The sequence below is a fragment of the Maylandia zebra genome, linkage group LG12 (assembly GCF_041146795.1).
Source record: "Maylandia zebra isolate NMK-2024a linkage group LG12, Mzebra_GT3a, whole genome shotgun sequence".
NCBI classification, from domain to species: Eukaryota; Metazoa; Chordata; class Actinopteri; order Cichliformes; family Cichlidae; genus Maylandia; species Maylandia zebra.
The window spans coordinates 24748464-24766334 of NC_135178.1; the positions used below are offsets into that span (position 1 = coordinate 24748464).

Here is a 17871-nt window from a genome sequence, read left to right on the forward strand (position 1 = left end):
GTAGCTCCGCATGTCTGATTTGGCAGATTCTTTACCCTGGATGCACTTCCTGACACATCCCAGAGAGATGTCTTCTCCTAAGACTGAACAGGGATGTTTTGCTTCTTAGATAAATATGTAAACCACGCACGCACCACATAGCCACAAATTTTCTACGCAATACAGTACCACAGCTTAGGATAAATTAGTAATATGACATAACATGCGCAAAATAAAATGCGCGTGTTGGAGTATTTACGGTAATCGAGAGGGGAAACCCCAGCATCTGATTGGTCGAGCGGCCGGGTTCTTCTACAGCGTTTCCTCTCCTCGCGACTCAATCTGGTGTATGTGTGCTGGCAGGCAGGCTAATCCCAGGGTCAGTCCACAGAAGTTAGGCACAGCGAATATCATAAGAGTTGTGCCTAACAGACATTGAACGGCAGTATTATATTACTCAAGAGCAGGTAAGCGGAGTCGTTGTTCTCTAAATTGTAGAAAGTGTGTGTCATTTGAGAACTTCCTGCTTACTGAGCCAAGAGAGATGGCAGCAAGCAGGGCTGTGATGAGTAAGTGACTGCATTTAGCTAAGTCATCCGAATAAAAAGTGCCTAGTGTCGGTGTGCTTAATCAGTTTAGTAGCTTCAGACATTAAGACTTAGGTGACAGAGGTGTTCAAATGACGACACCCTCTGCTTTATTTTAACTTAAAGTTAGCAAAAGGTTAGCTTTTAGCTCCTGTGGTTGTGAGGCTAATGGCTTGCAGTTGTGGTGGATATCAGTTTTTGGGGGGTTTTGTTTTTGAAAGATCTCCAACATGTTATAAGGTCACATTTGGCATTTGCCCCCAATTATCTTCTCATTCCCTTGAGTGTTAAAGCTTGGGACAGTTGAGTATTTCCTTGCCTTTTATTGCAGGTTCTGCTAATATTTAACCTCCACCGGTGGGTTTTTTACGTTCAGTGATCAGACACACTGACAGGGTGAGTGAGAAAGACTGAGAACAATAACCTGTTAGTAAGGCCACACCTAACAGCTGTGTTAAGTCTGTCTGGTCAGTTGAGGAAACTAATAACCTAAAGTATCATCTGTCTTCAAACCACTTTACCCTGATCATGTGAGACCATAAAAGATTTACACTTAAAATCATGCATGTGGGTGAGATTCGGAGCTTGAAAAAAGGTGCCCAGTGTGCACAAGAGGGTGGATACAATGCATGTTATTACATTATGACTGGTTTAGTTAACACAGTTGTTGTTTGCACCAGTTATTATTCCAGAACCAATAAGAAAAGATTTATTAGCAGTTTAAATTGTACTGCCTTATTTGTCTCACCTGTTTACAAAGAAATTAAATTACCAGTACTCCACAGGAAGACAGATGGCAAGTGAGATGCCTGATTTTGAATGGCATTTAATTAAACGTTTCTAAGTTATGGTTTCTAAACTTACAGAGCATCTGTATCTAGCTGCAGTACTGGTGAGCTCATGCTGTACATTTTCTGATCTCAGCACAATTTTGCTATCATTTTGATTCCCATTTAGAGCAGTCCAGGTGCATAATTATAGGCAGGTTTCTTGTCTCCATTCATACTCTGTTTGCAGACAATTACTCCTACAAAAAGTCCCAAGCACTTTCTGGCTGTAATGGTGTGCATTCATGCTCTGTGTTACAATAATGATGCGAAGCTGGCACATGTACAAAGATTACCTTGTTTGCTACAAATGGAAAAATTATTTGGTATCTACACCACATCAAATATTATCCTTCCCATTAGCCGTGGCCTTTTTTTGCTTCTGAAAGAGGTCGCAAACCTAACCTAACAAGAAAAGATCTTTGTACAGTTTGAGTCATAAAGACTGACATTTCACAGACGCTGCATCGAGACAGCTTCCTCTTTGATATCAAATCAACAGATCATTAAAATGTCTGCTGGTTGTTGGAGCTGCTTATGCAGTCTGCCGCTTTAATGCTGCTTTCTAAGCAGCATCTCGTCCAGCTGGCTCGTCCAGCATCTGATTGGTCGAGCGGCCGGGTTCTTCTACAGCGTTTCCTCTCCTCGCGACTCAATCTGGTGTATGTGTGCTGGCAGGCAGGCTAATCCCAGGGTCAGTCCACAGAAGTTAGGCACAGCGAATATTATAAGAGTTGTGCCTAACAGACATTGAACGGCAGTATTATATTACTCAAGAGCAGGTAAGCGGAGTCGTTGTTCTCTAAATTGTAGAAAGTGTGTGTCATTTGAGAACTTCCTGCTTACTGAGCCAAGAGAGATGGCAGCAAGCAGGGCTGTGATGAGTAAGTGACTGCATTTAGCTAAGTCATCCGAATAAAAAGTGCCTAGTGTCGGTGTGCTTAATCAGTTTAGTAGCTTCAGACATTAAGACTTAGGTGACAGAGGTGTTCAAATGACGACACCCTCTGCTTTATTTTAACTTAAAGTTAGCAAAAGGTTAGCTTTTAGCTCCTGTGGTTGTGAGGCTAATGGCTTGCAGTTGTGGTGGATATCAGTTTTTGGGGGGTTTTGTTTTTGAAAGATCTCCAACATGTTATAAGGTCACATTTGGCATTTGCCCCCAATTATCTTCTCATTCCCTTGAGTGTTAAAGCTTTGGACAGTTGAGTATTTCCTTGCCTTTTATTGCAGGTTCTGCTAATATTTAACCTCCACCGGTGGGTTTTTTACGTTCAGTGATCAGACACACTGACAGGGTGAGTGAGAAAGACTGAGAACAATAACCTGTTAGTAAGGCCACACCTAACAGCTGTGTTAAGTCTGTCTGGTCAGTTGAGGAAACTAATAACCTAAAGTATCATCTGTCTTCAAACCACTTTACCCTGATCATGTGAGACCATAAAAGATTTACACTTAAAATCATGCATGTGGGTGAGATTCGGAGCTTGAAAAAAGGTGCCCAGTGTGCACAAGAGGGTGGATACAATGCATGTTATTACATTATGACTGGTTTAGTTAACACAGTTGTTGTTTGCACCAGTTATTATTCCAGAACCAATAAGAAAAGATTTATTAGCAGTTTAAATTGTACTGCCTTATTTGTCTCACCTGTTTACAAAGAAATTAAATTACCAGTACTCCACAGGAAGACAGATGGCAAGTGAGATGCCTGATTTTGAATGGCATTTAATTAAACGTTTCTAAGTTATGGTTTCTAAACTTACAGAGCATCTGTATCTAGCTGCAGTACTGGTGAGCTCATGCTGTACATTTTCTGATCTCAGCACAATTTTGCTATCATTTTGATTCCCATTTAGAGCAGTCCAGGTGCATAATTATAGGCAGGTTTCTTGTCTCCATTCATACTCTGTTTGCAGACAATTACTCCTACAAAAAGTCCCAAGCACTTTCTGGCTGTAATGGTGTGCATTCATGCTCTGTGTTACAATAATGATGCGAAGCTGGCACATGTACAAAGATTACCTTGTTTGCTACAAATGGAAAAATTATTTGGTATCTACACCACATCAAATATTATCCTTCCCATTAGCCGTGGCCTTTTTTTGCTTCTGAAAGAGGTCGCAAACCTAACCTAACAAGAAAAGATCTTTGTACAGTTTGAGTCATAAAGACTGACATTTCACAGACGCTGCATCGAGACAGCTTCCTCTTTGATATCAAATCAACAGATCATTAAAATGTCTGCTGGTTGTTGGAGCTGCTTATGCAGTCTGCCGCTTTAATGCTGCTTTCTAAGCAGCATCTCGTCCAGCTGGCTCCACTTGTTGTTTCCTTCATCCAGACATTATGGTCAAATAGAGGGATACATAATTCAGTGTGAAGTGCTTGAATTTGTTGATCAGAAAAGGATAGGCTAATTTGCTTTTCAGTTGTTTTCTTGTTTTGATATAGCTGCTCATCAGCATAGCATATTGTATTTTTAATATTTGTTTAGCTTAATACAACTTAATTTTGTGTTGGTAATTTTTAATTATGATCAAATGTGGATGAACAAGGAAAGGAAGGAGGCAGGATAATACTGACCGCACACATGAGTGCCTTTTGTCACATTAACTGACACCAACTTTGTTTTTTTGCCAGCTGAGCTCAGCTGCATGTTGTTCCAGGCCGAGAAATGAATACAAATTCTATTTCAAGCCTCACTGGGATTAAATTGCAATGGAAAAATACACTTTGTTAATTCTTATTTCTAATAATCTGCTGTGGTTTCCTTGTGCGTCTTGCATTTCAGTTTAGTATGTTTTTTGCAGAAATGCAAGCCTTGGCTGCTTATTTAAAAGGAACTGATATAGAAACTGCAATGTTGTCAAATTGCATTTCCTGTGACATTAAGGAAGGCTAACAGGAATTTTGCTAGATACAAAAAAATTGTAAGAAGTGGTTTACATCTCTTTTAACATCTTCACAAAATTTAAAGAAGTCCAATCGCTTTCTTTCCAAGTTCTTTACTGGGGTTTTTTTTGTCTGCTTTAGTCTAAAAGTAGTGGAAATCTTTGCATTCCTTCTTGTTTGCAGTCCACATGCCAGGTCATTTCTGCAGTTATTAGTTGGAGTCTTGCTTTCTGTCATGCGATCCCTGTTGTTTGTCTGTCTTTCCCATCGGTCCATTGCTGGATGATTTAAAAATTTTAACTCTGTGGTGAGAAGGAACTTTTAAACCCATATGCTCCTGCTAGGGCTTTAAGGTCATCCTCACAGTTACTGCTGGTTCAGCCCAGATCTCGACTGAAATCTAGAGGTGATCGATCGTTTGCTCTAGTTGCACCAGAGCTGTAGAACAATCTCCCGATTGGCATCCGGGCGTCTGATTCTATTCATTCTTTTAAATCACAGCTAAAAACATATCTTTTTAAACTTGCCTTTTCTACCAGTTAAATGCTGGCTTGCTTGCAGTGACCTATTGACCTATTGTATTAAATTCTCTGCTATCTTTCCATTATTGGTGTCTTTTATCATGGTGGTACAGTCTTACCTTGCTATAACCTATGTGCTGCAGTTTACTCTTATTGGTGGCTTTTATCTGTGAGCATAATTCGTTACCTTTATGTATTTGATGTTAATGTGTGAACTGTTTTATTTTTTTATTGTTTTATGTAAAGCACTTTGGTATGCCCAAGGCTTTTAAATGTGCTCTATAAATAAAGATTGTTGTTGTTGTTGTGATGCCATAGCGATTTATCTTGTTCTGTGTCTTCATGCAGAGCTCATCACGAAAGGGATTATGACAATCTGTCAAAGCTTTGTTTCTTAGAGCGCACACTAAATCGCTTCAGGCCACGTCCAGATTAATGTTGGCCACTGCTTCCAGCATTTGTAATCCTCAAGTGCTGTCCATGCACACAAAGAGGATTCATTGGCTACTGTGAATAGGTGTGTGTGTCTGTAAGCTGACAGCACTGACTGCGGTTAGCTTTATAACGTATTAAGATGTGATAATCTGATACTGTCATATTAAAAGGCTTTGGTAACAGTGCACTGCACGGTTTGACTGTCAGAAACAAGAATAATTAATAGTAAGTCTTTGACTCTAACCTGCCAAAAAGCCCAAATGGTAATGCACCATGTAGACAGTTAAGACTTAACAACTTAAAATCTGAAATGTGTCACCATGGTGATGTAATCACTGTGCTGCACATCAATACTTTTGTCAGTAAAGCTATAATCATTTCTACAGCCAGGTTGTGCATATCATTTGCACATGGTCAGTATTTTTTCATCTTTCCCTGTCTTGTCTCCCTCAGAAACCAGTGGATCTTCTAGAAAGCACCAGTGGACCCACACCGGTGACTGTCTACCATGTTGTCCAGATTAAGGACAACCTGGTCTCTGAGGCCATGCATCTCTCTTTGCAGATGGGTCCACACCAAAGAAAAGGGCAAGCCCCTCATGCTCAGCCCTCGCACCAACAAAGTAGGTGGACCTACCTTGTGTTGGGGTTTTAAGACACGGTGACGACAGCCCGTTTTTGTCTTGATCAATGTTAATTATGTCATTATGTGAAGAAGGATTATTTTTCTCTGTGTGCCTGGACAGAAAATAACTATAATGAATTGTTGAAATGTTATTGTTTGGTTACAGTGTCCAGAAATGAGTAGAAATTTACTGCAAGATGTCATAACAGTGGTTATAATGTAATCTTTTAAATTTTAGGCCTGTATATTTTCCACACGTTTAAATGCCATAGTCTATCCCACTGCAGATGCCAATATCTGTTTATATCTCAGACAATAGAATAGTGGGGAGCTAAGCTTGTGTGTGACTGATATAAACTGGCATAACCATTTTTAGTAGTCTGCAACCAAAATACAAAAGTTGTAAAAGAAGTTTATGCTTCAGTTATTTGTATTCCCATATCTGTAGCTATTGACTATTTATGATGAACGGTGCCTGTCTGTCAATGCCTGTCTAGCACATTGTTATTTGGCTGCTTTCTGAATTTTTCTTTAAGGTGTTTGTGATTTTCGCTGTCTGTTTTAAAATGCTCACAGCAGGGTATCTAGCAGTGCGCATACAAGTGAGACAATTACAGTGTCGTGTATTTGCTAAATTGAAATGATGCTGTGAAGCATTTGGCTTGGAGGGTTTGATTTTTCAGGAGGTTTGCCAACTACTGAGAGTTACAAGTGATATTTGTAACATGTACATTTTGCTGCTTGAGGTGATTTGACCTTTTGCTAAACTTAGCCCATACCAGATAAATATAGAAATTCCAACCTACATGCAAACTGGACACAGACCAGCTGACCAGTGGTCCCACAAACTGGGGTTTCAACTACTGTTTTTTTCAGCCAGTTTTTGAGCTCCTGCATAGCTCCATGCTTGATTTAATAATGGTTTGTAAAAGCAGGCTTGCAATGAAGACTGTATATAGAAAAACACTGATATAAAAGGCCTATAGAGCTGCTTTCAGGTCTGTCAGTACTCCCCTCCTCCCTGACTACCTCACAATACAACTAGCAACCATACCAACCAAGCACTGCCAGACAATATATGGCATGCTGTATTCTAAAGTTAAAGGCATGGGCAAAATGACTGTAATTGGCACCTATTAAAAATCCTGAGTGGGAGTCCGAGAGTTTGCAGGCATCCAGGAAAAGGACACCCACATACATAACTGAGATAATAAGTAAACAGCATTAGATAAAACTTTAAAATCCATTTATTTATTTGCTCAAATTAAAATTATTGCATTATAGTAAATTCTCTACAAATTGAGTTTATGTACTTGCACTCAAGAAAGAGGCACAAACCTAATTCCATGGTTTGGTTCGGCATTTTTTAAAAAAAAAAAATTTTTAAAGTCAACTTGAAATTCTTCTTGCATTAAAAGTCTGTTTCTAAACGAGAACATGCCAGCTGGTTCTAGATTACAAATATAAGAGCAGTACTTGATGTGACTTGCATCAGCAGTGTACTGTAGCAGTAAAGGTCACTGTGTTTGAAATGTAGTCTGGTATGACTGTTAAAAGGGCTAGGATCTCAAATTCCTTCACCCTAAATGTAGGGTGAGCTGTGCAGGGAAAGTGTTCACTGTACAGAATGTATTAATACCTTTATCCAGTATATTCCTGTCTTGGAAGTGTTGAAATTGCATTTCTAAAGTGCTAATCATGGGCTTGCTCAAGATGGTCTTTCATAGGGAAGTGCTCAGCTCCTGAAATCTTACAAAAATGTTACTTTCAATTTTATGCAAAAGGACAAATGCTAGATTAAGGTGTTTGCAGCATGTGGCATTGCGCTGAAAGGAACTGATTGGTAGAGCTGTGTGAAGTGAAATGCTCTATCAGCATGACTAAGCATTTTTCGAGGGGAGCCCCAGCATTCATCATTCTGACAAAATAATCCGCCCCCTTCTGCAGCCCCAGGCATGGCGGCCTCTTTGTTACGCCCATATTTCAGTTGGATAGGAGCTTGTACACTGCAGGGACATGCAAACACATTGCATCCACCTCTCACCTCCCCCATCCTCTCATTTAAAAATTGGGGTGTTTCAGCCCACAGTGGTCTTCATTGGTTTCTTTGAGGCTACTCCTCCTCCTCCACTACTACCCCCACTCTCCGTCCGTCTTTGTCCTGCTGCAAAATTGCTTTCGTTTTGTTTTTCTTCATTCCGTCAGCCTGAATTTATTTCTGTAAATGCTGAAAAGGTAAACTCAGTTAAAGGTCCCATAATGAGGCAGTGCACCGTCTAAACAAACTCCATTACAGTACATGAACAGTTAGTCCAGAAACTGCTATATTTTATAAAGAACAGGACAGAAATGTGGTATGCCTTAGCCATGAGTAGGGGGATGGTTGACATAAACAAATAAAGCCCTGCCCCCAACTACAGGTTGCAGGAGGAGTCCTGTTTTTTATGGTTTGCCAGTAAATTTCACAAAAACGGTCCTGTTAAGAAATGGCTACAGCAGACTTTGATGTCAGACGGTTACAGGGGGTGTTGCGTTAGTACTTTTAGCGTCCCAAGTAGAGGTTGATAATAGACGCAATATACAGTAGTGTGCAAAAATCTTGACTCACCCATTATTTCTTAATATTTTGCTAGAAAAATGGGAACTAGGTGGAGCAATTTATTGAAGCAAGTGCAGATTTATATGAACATGTCTTATAAACACAAGGCCACCTTTTATTCTATAATACAGGCTGAACTCTCAGACAAGTTTTCTTTCAATTTCTTTAAGTAGTCTGAAGAATGAAAACAACCCTGACCACACACATTAAAAATACCCCTCATATTATTCATGAGAGTGCAGGCAGGGTCGAGCGGGTGGAGGCAAGTGTCAGAGGTGATTTGTGACAGAAGGATAGCAGTAAGAGTGGAAAAAGATGGTGGTGAGACCTGCTGTGTGTGGTTTGGAGACGGTGGCAGTCAGGAAAAGAAATGCAGAGCTGAAGAAGCTAAAATGTCATGTTTTTGTGTTCCTCCACAGGGTATGGCCTTTTCCCTTCAGGAGCGTCAGATTTTGGGGATACATGGTCTGCTGCCTCCCAAAGTGGAGACTCAGGAAATTCAGGCCCTGCGCTTTCAGAAAAATCTCAAAAAGCTGCACGATCCCCTGGAGAAGTAAGGATGCATTTTTCTTGTTGTACTGGAAAGCGTAAACATGTTTTTAAATAAAAACCGAGCATTTGTCTTCCTGTACACAGCTTAACTTTTCTTTTTCCATACAGGTACATCTACCTGATGGGCATCCAGGAAAGGAATGAGAAGCTTTTCTATAGGGTGTTGATGGAAGACATAGAGGAGCTGATGCCGATTGTTTACACTCCCACTGTAGGGCTTGCCTGTACGCAGTATGGACATATCTTTAGAAGACCAAAGTAAGGCCTTAGCAGATAATTTGAGTTTTTAATGTAGGTTTTGTTGCTCCAGTTCTACACAGCCAGGTATTTTGTCGCTGGGAGGAAATCGTCCAGAGGTGTGCAGAAAAGCTTGATATGGAAGAGAAGAGAGATTGCTATATGTCTTGACACAGCATATTGACAGCCAGTTCTGAAGGCTATATCCTTACAAGAACAAATAATACTGTGTTCATGTCTGAGATTGTCTATCCAAATATGGCTAACACAGCTCTTATCTTCAGTCTAAAGGAGCAGGAATGTTATGTATGCAAGATCCTATTGATTCTTCTAAAATTAGGACAGAAGCTCCTTTCAGGCGAGACCTTTGAGACCTTACCAAGTGAAGGGAGACCTGCTTTAGTCAGGAAAAGCTCTTACGTGTTTTATTTTTGATGGCAGGCGTATTGAATCTTATGCACATAATGTTAAAAAGTGGTTTTATGCTGAAGATGCATTTTCTTTTTCTGCTTAGTTAAAGTTAGGATTTAATCACGATTGCTGCAATAGCTAAACTGTCATCCTGTTTATCTCTCTAGAGGCCTGTTTATCTCCATTCTGGACAGAGGACATATCCGCTCCATCCTTGACAACTGGCCAGACACTAATGTTGCAGTAAGTCTCAAAATCCTCACTATAGTAAAACCTTTTCAGATGTTACATTGGAAAAAAAAGTCTAAAAATATGTCATAAAGATATGACAGTTGCTTATAAATATGTCAAATTTTAATCTTCAGTTTTCCAACTAATGTGCTTCCTCCATCTCTTCTTTGTGTAGGTAGTAGTAGTAACTGATGGAGAGCGTATCTTGGGATTAGGGGACCTGGGTGTTTATGGAATGGGAATACCTGTTGGGAAACTTTGCCTGTACACTGCCTGTGCTGGTATCAGACCTGAGAAATGTCTCCCTGTGGTGATCGATGTTGGGACGGATAACGAGGTAGGAAGGCTAGGTGTTGGTTTTTTGTTTTGTTTTTTTTCTTTCTGTTTATTGCATGTGTGAGAGAAGAGAAATATAATAACTGTGTTTACTTTGGCTTCTCATGGTTGCCCTTGTCCTCCCGTTAGACTCTCCTTAAGGATCCGCTTTACATGGGGCTGTACCAGAAGCGAGACCGCTCCCAAGCATATGACGATCTCATTGATGAGTTCATGGAAGCTGTCGTGGACAAATACGGGCAGGACACGCTGATCCAGTTTGAAGACTTTGGGAACCACAACGCGTTCCGCTTCCTTAGAAAGTACAGGGAGAAGTACTGCACCTTCAACGATGACATCCAAGGTTCACACATAACCCCTGACACAGCACTTTGAGACTACTGTAGTTAAATAGGTGCAGATAATGTCTACCTTGTTGTATGACTCTGTCGTCCTAATTCACATTCAGGTTACACCGCACAAAGTGCTTAACTTACAGTTTTATGTTTATGTATTTTTCCAGCTGATTCAAAGGCTCAAAGTTTAGCAATATTTACAGATCGGAGTATTTCCTAAGAACAGTTCTATAAGATTTGCAAGTTTAGGCCCATCCATACAAATGACTTACGGCCTTAACTGTTAAGTTACTGGAGCTGTTTCTAAAAGGATCGCTGCTTTATTAGAGTCCACCTGAAACTCAATGTAAATTTTTATTGTTGGATTAAATTACTGTGGAGCATTTCAGAAATCATCTGTTGTGAGTGATGCTGAAATAAGATGCATTCATGAGCTGTTTTCCTTGAAAATCTTTCTGATTTTAGACAAATTATCATGAGTGTTTGGATGTCTTTGAGGCAGAGACTCGATTGTTTACTCTTCTGTTTGTCTACATGTTTCCAGGCACTGCGTCTGTAGCTCTTGCCGGTCTGTTAGCAGCTCAGAGAGCAGTTGGCAAACCCATCACTGAACACCGGGTGCTGTTCCTGGGAGCAGGAGAGGTAAGCTGATATTCATCGTTTTAATCAATTGAACTTCTCAAGATTTTCTTTGTTTTTTTGTTCTCTTGACTTTGCTATATGAAAGTTACGTATTTGAAAATGGCAAAAAAGGCACAATTGGAAGAAGCGTACTGTTCCCGACTGACCACAAACAGAACAAAAAACCTGAGGAGTTGCTCCATTGTCTATTTAGAGAATGATCGTTCATGTTTTCTTTGTGTAAATTTTTTTGTGTTTTTATTTTGTTTATTCATTCTTTTATTTATTATTTGGTAGGCTGCCCTTGGAATTGCCAATCTGATTGTGATGGCCATGATGGAGACGGGAATGACCCAAGCTGAGGCCAGGAAGAAAATCTGGATGTATGATAAAGATGGCTTACTTGTAAAGGTAAGTGTGTGACACAGGAATTTATAATAAGAAAATGATACAATTTTGTCTACTTTCCTGGCTGGTCCACGGTCTAAACAGTCAACGGCATTTTCACTGAACAAGTGTTGATTAGTAATTGTGTCTAATGTGTCACATGTGACTCCAGGGCAGACAGCAGGGAACGGACTCTAACCAGGAAGCATTTACCCATGAGAGTCCAGGGGATGTACAGAGCTTCCTAGATGCTGTCAATGCCATCAAACCTACAGCTATCATTGGTGTGGACCTTTAATTTATTTATTTATTTTTTTGTATTCATATAATTGTAGCCTTGTAGCACTGCTTGCCAACCAGAAAGAATTATACAAATATCTATTTTATTAAAATATTGTTTGTTAATAATAAACAATAAACTCAGTCAGTTACAAAAAGGTTGTAGTCTTATTTCAGACCTTCTTTGAACAGTAATAATAAATCAGTCTCTCCTTTTTTCCAGGTGTGGCAGGAGCTGGACGTCTGTTTACCCATGATGTCATCAAGTCCATGGGAACCCTGAATGAACGGCCAATCATCTTTGCCCTGAGCAACCCAACCAATAAAGCAGAGTGCACAGCAGAGGAGGCCTACACTCTGACAGATGTACACATTTTTTTTTCTAGGCTTAACTTTTTTCCTCTTTTTTGTCTTTTTTGACAAACTCTTAAGTTATGCATTCAGATTGTGTTTTTCCTACCTCATCACCTCTCAAGATTTGTTTCTGTGTCTCACAGGGAAGATGTCTTTTTGCGAGCGGCAGCCCTTTCGGTCCAGTGACTCTGAGCGATGGTCGCGTCCTTACACCAGGACAAGGGAACAACGCTTACATTTTTCCAGGTGAGAGGGGGAAAAAAAATTGATTATTCATTATTTACATTAAATGCAGCACTCTTAAGATGGTATGAATTGCATTACATCCTGCAAATTTGAATGCAGTATGTTGTAATTGGTCTTCATGCATTTCAGGCGTGGGCCTGGCTGTGATCCTGAGTGGAGTGAGACACATCAGTGACACGGTTTTCTTAGAGGCTGCCAAGGTCTGAAGACACTACTAAATATTTTTCTACCTGTTCTTTAAGTTCATCTTTAACTTTTCCCTCACTCCATCCTGTATTGTCTTGCTGACTCTTTCATGTATGCATATTCTTCATACAGTTTCTTCCCAAAGCCCATAACCACCCTTGGTTATGGGTTATATACATAACACTATTTATTACATATTTACTTTTTTACACTGGTTTGTATATTCGTACATTTTATATATTTTTTTTTCTCTGTTAATACTGTTCATATGTATATAGTGCTGCAAAACTGACCCCCCCAGCATGTTTGCACTGAGTAGGAGATGCTCTGTATCTCATTGTACAATTGTATAGTGACAATAAAGGCATTCTGTTCTTCTATTCTATATTCACTATATGCTCATCTCAGCCCTGTTTAACCCTTCGATGTCTCCTCTTCCCTCTCTTTTTAGACTGGCATAACAGATGAAGAGCTTCTCTTTGCTGGGCTGCATTTGATACATTAACACTAATCAGTGCAACAGATGATCACTGTGCTTTGTTGCCAGTGTTTTTGTTACTGTTCAGTGTCAGAAACACTGTGATTTGCATGGTGTTAATAGTACTAGAAGGGGTTTGATTACTTTTGTAATTACAACTGGCCAAAATCACATGACTAGTGTGGGTAGACAAACAGTAGTAGTAGTTTTGTCTGGTTTTTTGTGACCTAGAAATTATTCTTTATTGTAAATGCAATCTTACGTTCCTTTCAGACACTTGCAGAGCAGCTGACAGATAAAGAGCTTGCAGAAGGCAGACTCTACCCTCCTCTGTCCAACATCAGGGAGGTCTCTATCCAGATGGCTGTCAAGGTAAGCCTCCTCCAGTTTAAATTTTGGTTATTGTCAAGGTCAGTTTACATATTAACAGTCTCCAAGAAATAATCTCTGTGTTCAACGGATTTTTTTTTTTTTGAAAAAAGAAATTCATGCCCTGCAGCCGGACAAACCGTAACATAACCTATCAAACACTGTTCTCCTTTTGGTCAAAGTCATGTTGTAGTTCCTGTGTCACTCCTTACGTTTGGTCAGTGATAAATTTTCTCTTTCCCACTAAAGGTGGTGGAGTATCTCTATGCTAAAGGCATGGCGTTCCACTACCCTGAGCCAGTGGACAAGGACGCCTTTGTGCGGGCTACTGTCTGGAAGACCGACTATGAATCTTTCCTGCCGGACACCTATGATTGGCCAGGTGTCAACTTTAGCCCCAAGTCCATCTAGAAATAGGGCACACTCACTGTGGCTCATGTCATAATGGCCTTCTCTTCCTTTTTTTCCTGCTTTATACCTAATCACAGATTTTGTAAGATTGCCTTACTTTAAACATATGCTTAAAAATAGACCACAGTAGCCATGCTGCTACATTTTCACCAAACCAGTCTTATTGGATCTGTGAACAGTCAAAGTGGAAAGTGAAGAGAAGGGCATTGAAATGAGATCAGCCATTCTCATTTTAAATTACACTTCTCCATTATGTGCATAATGTAGAAACCTGCACAAAGCCAGATGGCCACCTGGTGGTGGAAATGGGCAGTGGTTACATCTATTTTCCATGCTGCTCCATCAAAAACTCAGCACTAAATTTGCATAAATTTCATGAATTTTTTTTCCCATTAATTTTTAAGATGTTATTGTTTCACTGTATCTGTAATCTAATAATGACTAATCTGTCATTTTGTTGTGTACATTTCTGATATTTGCTGTCTTCAGTTAGCACGCACAAACTCCATTCTTTACTTGTACTCCGTCTTCTAGTATTCTTGCAAGCTTGCAAGAAATGACCTCAATTTCATAACATTTAGTAATATCCAGTATGTATTTGTGTATTGCCTTTGTCCACCTTAAATAAGGCTCTGGTCAGTTTTCCTCTTCTCATTAATACCCAGTATAAGACATCTAGCAGAGCAGAGGACTGAAGAGGAGAGCCTTTCTGTTAGAGGCAAACAAAGACCGATTCACTAAAATTGAGATTTTCTGAAGGGAAAATACATGAAAGTTATATATTTAAAAAAAAAATGTAGGCAGACAACCTTTTAACATCCACTCCAGCCTTTTGTTTGTTTGATTAATTGTGTCACCTAATATTTATTTCTTTGAATTCATGTTTTTTTTTTTTTGTATTCAACTGTTTTGAAAAGCCTCTCTTCAACACTCCTTAAGGAATGGTCTCATGAAGAATGTATCCCTTAAAATGAACAATTTTGCTTAAGTGTTATATGAATACTTAAGAAAATATGTGCAGTATATAATCATTAGATACTCATTTATGTTGTTAAATGAACTTTTTTGGTCTGATGCGCAGTGTGTGGCATTGAGGTATGTTGGTTTTACTACTATTGTTTCGTCTGAGCAGACTGTACAAACTCACAGGCCAAGCTTCTCTTCAGTGTTATGATCCACCACGAGGTTAAAACACAGGTTATGTATTCTAGCACAAGTGCTCCTCATGTAATAAGTCTTTTTTGACTCAGCCAAGTGATGTAAACTGTGAACTGTTTGAAAATATTATTGGGATTAGAAAATATTGACTGAAAAGCCCTGGTTGATTAAGTCCTTCGTACTGAATAGCAATGGTGCCTAAGCACTGTATAGACTGGCAAAATATCTTTGTGATAAAGTGCAAGTCGGCTATACAGTGTACAAATCCACGTGTCAGTTTGATGTACTGACCTAATACCAGTAGGACACACTGCTGACCGTTAACCTGCTGAGGTTCTCTGTTAGCGCTTTGTTTTTGCTCAGTTCTGTGACAGATTGCTGCATTGTAATAGCAAATAAACTAAAGGTATACCACAGTGTTTCATGTAAAATGCAGGATTCAATCTATGCTCTGATCATATTTCTAAGACTTTAAACTGCTTTATGACAGGGGCATTGGCAGCATTGCACATTGGTCTTCAGAGATGTGTGTAAAATGGAGATGGTTGACAGGTTAAAGAAAGAAAATGAGTATTTTAACAAGGAGAGGGCACCTACATCAGGATAGAAGTGCTTCATGGTTCATATGCAGTGAATGCTCCCTGTAACCATGCCAGCAAAAAGCCGCCTTCTTTTTCCTTTAAATTGTCATCCATCGATTTACACTGTAAAACTTTAACTCAAGGACCTTCCAACATTGAAGTGCCTGCACAAATTACAGTGTCCCTTCATAGTCACTCCCATGCCTCATTAAGTTAACCATGCAGATAGCCACACTATAATTATTGACATTATTGTTTTGTTATGAAATGGTGTAACTGTAGCATTGAGCATACAGTGCTTTCTCTAATAAATGTTAGATTTAATGCAAACTTTTCAGTGGTTTAATGATATGTAAACGCTGTAATGTCATCGGTGTGTTGCTCACGTGTTTGTTAAGATGTTGACTGTAATTGTCCAGTTTGAGGTTTTTGCTGTTTTGTTCGATGAGTGGTTAGTTCATGTGACTCTTAGTGGTTTCAGTATTCATAAGTATTCCCATGCAGTCTGACACTGATTTTTGGTGCAGTCATGTTTGTATACCAGAGTGCAGTATGTTTGTTTTATTATACTTGAGGTGTGAAAACTCCAGAATAAAACCTATTTTTACATCGGCTCCCTTGTCTTTCAATTTATTATTATTTTTTTTAATCCCATTTATTTTTCTTCCTTTTCTTTCTTAACAGATTCATCTTTTAAACTGCTTTTAACAGGCAGTTTACTACAGTGACCTCCTTTTTGAACCCTTACTGAATTCTCTCTATATTCTCACTATAATTTAATCCTGCTGATACCAAAGTACGTTCGTCTAAACAGCTAGCTGTGTCCAGTTGTTAGGAGGACGATGCATGAGTCCGCTTTGAGTCAACAACTGGAATGTATTTTGTGGACCACTTAAAGAGGACACTTAACAGATTTCATGGCTGCATTACCGAATGCATCAAATTGTAAACATGCCAACTTACCAGCCCAGAACTGCATGCTGCTTTGAGAACAATAAGACTTGGATCACTACTGATCTTAACTGCTTAATAAAAAGAAGAAAGCTGAAAGAGGAGAACTGAGGAGAGTGCAGCCCGACCTAAGGGGGAAGCTGAGGAACTGCAAGGACTCCTACAGGAGGAAGCTGGAGGCTGAGCTCAAGCCGAACAACATAAGTGATGTGTGGTGTGGAAAGAAGATCTCTGGGTTTAAGGTGACAGCCAGCCAGTGAGCACTCTATGGAGAGAGCAAAGAGCTACACAGATTCTTTAGTTCACAGCTTTCTACTGCCTTCTCTACCACACACTGGCCTCCACGCTGCACTTCTTCAAGTGAATTCTGTAGATAACACCCCCACATCGGTTAAACACCTTCTGTTTGAGTGTGACTTCTGGCCAGATTAGGAGACAGCCTGAGAACCAAAGCAAGGCTGCTGGCCCTGACAGCATCAGGCCCGAGGCTGTGACGTCCTTTGTTTTGAAGAAGTACAGGTACATGGGCATCCATACTGACAACAAGCTGAACTGGAAAACCGATACAGAGGCTGTATACCAAAAGGGGGTGAGAAGTAAGCTGCAGAAATGATGGTGATACTCTTATCACTCAGTCGTGGTGGGCCCAGCACACTGCTGTGGTCTGCTGGAGGTGGGTTGGAGCTGGTAACACGGTAAACAATAGACTAAATACAGTGATCAGGAAGGGTGGCTCTGTGATTCACTGCAAAATGGACACTTCTGAAGCTGTGGTGGAAAGGAGGACACTGAACACTCTCTGCACCATTTACCGGACAGATCCTTTACAAAGAGGTCAAAAAGCGGTTTCCCATTCATTGTTTTGCTTTTATAGATATAGCAATTTTGCATGAAACAAAATCAGACTGATAAAAAATACAACAGATGAGTCTTTCACATTGAGCTCTGTGATTCCAACCAAAATCAAAACAAAAACAAACAAACAGCAGAAAATCAGGTTGGACATTAATAGATCAGAGCAGCAATGTCTTTCCGAAGGTTCTGTGAATGGGTACATTTTCAAAAAATAAAAAAAATGAATACATGTCCACGGATAAGCTTACAGAAAGAGTAGGAGATATCTACATAAGCTTTATATTTCAGAAGGAAGTGTTTGGTTGGATAAAAGAAACTTTTTTAACTTAATAAGAATTAAGAAATTTTGTGGAAGAGGTCATATTTTTACCCAGTTCAATTTCTCCCCGCAGTTTCCCCAATAGGATACAGAGGGAATATAACATC

The 17871-nt window shown here is 39.7% G+C and overlaps 1 protein-coding gene across 3 annotated transcripts; it reads left to right on the plus strand.

Annotated features, from left to right (window-relative positions):
• The first annotated feature begins 306 nt into the window (after positions 1-306).
• me2 (malic enzyme 2, NAD(+)-dependent, mitochondrial) lies at positions 307-16253 on the plus strand. 3 transcript variants are annotated; one of them, XM_076890937.1, is made up of 16 exons: positions 2038-2175; positions 5158-5326; positions 5698-5866; positions 8887-9020; positions 9128-9277; positions 9835-9910; positions 10074-10235; positions 10364-10577; positions 11114-11211; positions 11488-11601; positions 11750-11861; positions 12080-12222; positions 12354-12456; positions 12586-12656; positions 13394-13492; positions 13739-16253. In XM_076890937.1, the coding sequence occupies exons 3-16, from the start codon at positions 5753-5755 to the stop codon at positions 13898-13900; spliced, it is 1752 nt and encodes a 583-aa protein (XP_076747052.1). In that variant the 5' UTR covers positions 2038-2175; positions 5158-5326; positions 5698-5752; the 3' UTR covers positions 13901-16253. The 3 variants fall into 3 exon arrangements, with proteins under 3 accessions (XP_076747051.1, XP_004547288.1, XP_076747052.1); XM_076890936.1 differs by lacking the exons at positions 2038-2175; positions 5158-5326 and adding an exon at positions 307-446; XM_004547231.2 differs by lacking the exon at positions 5158-5326 and having other exon boundaries at positions 2026-2175.
• The last annotated feature ends 1618 nt before the right edge of the window (positions 16254-17871 follow it).

What these genes read in the sequence shown, in the direction of transcription:
- me2 (XM_076890936.1), top strand. Translation starts at nt 5,753, where the DNA reads ATGTTGTCCAGATTAAGGACAACCTGGTCTCTGAGGCCATGCATCTCT. An exon ending in AAGATGGCTTACTTGTAAAG is followed by an intron (nt 11,602 to 11,749) that starts GTAAGTGTGTGA and finishes ATGTGACTCCAG; the next exon opens with GGCAGACAGCAGGGAACGGA. An exon ending in CTATCCAGATGGCTGTCAAG is followed by an intron (nt 13,493 to 13,738) that starts GTAAGCCTCCTC and finishes TTCCCACTAAAG; the next exon opens with GTGGTGGAGTATCTCTATGC.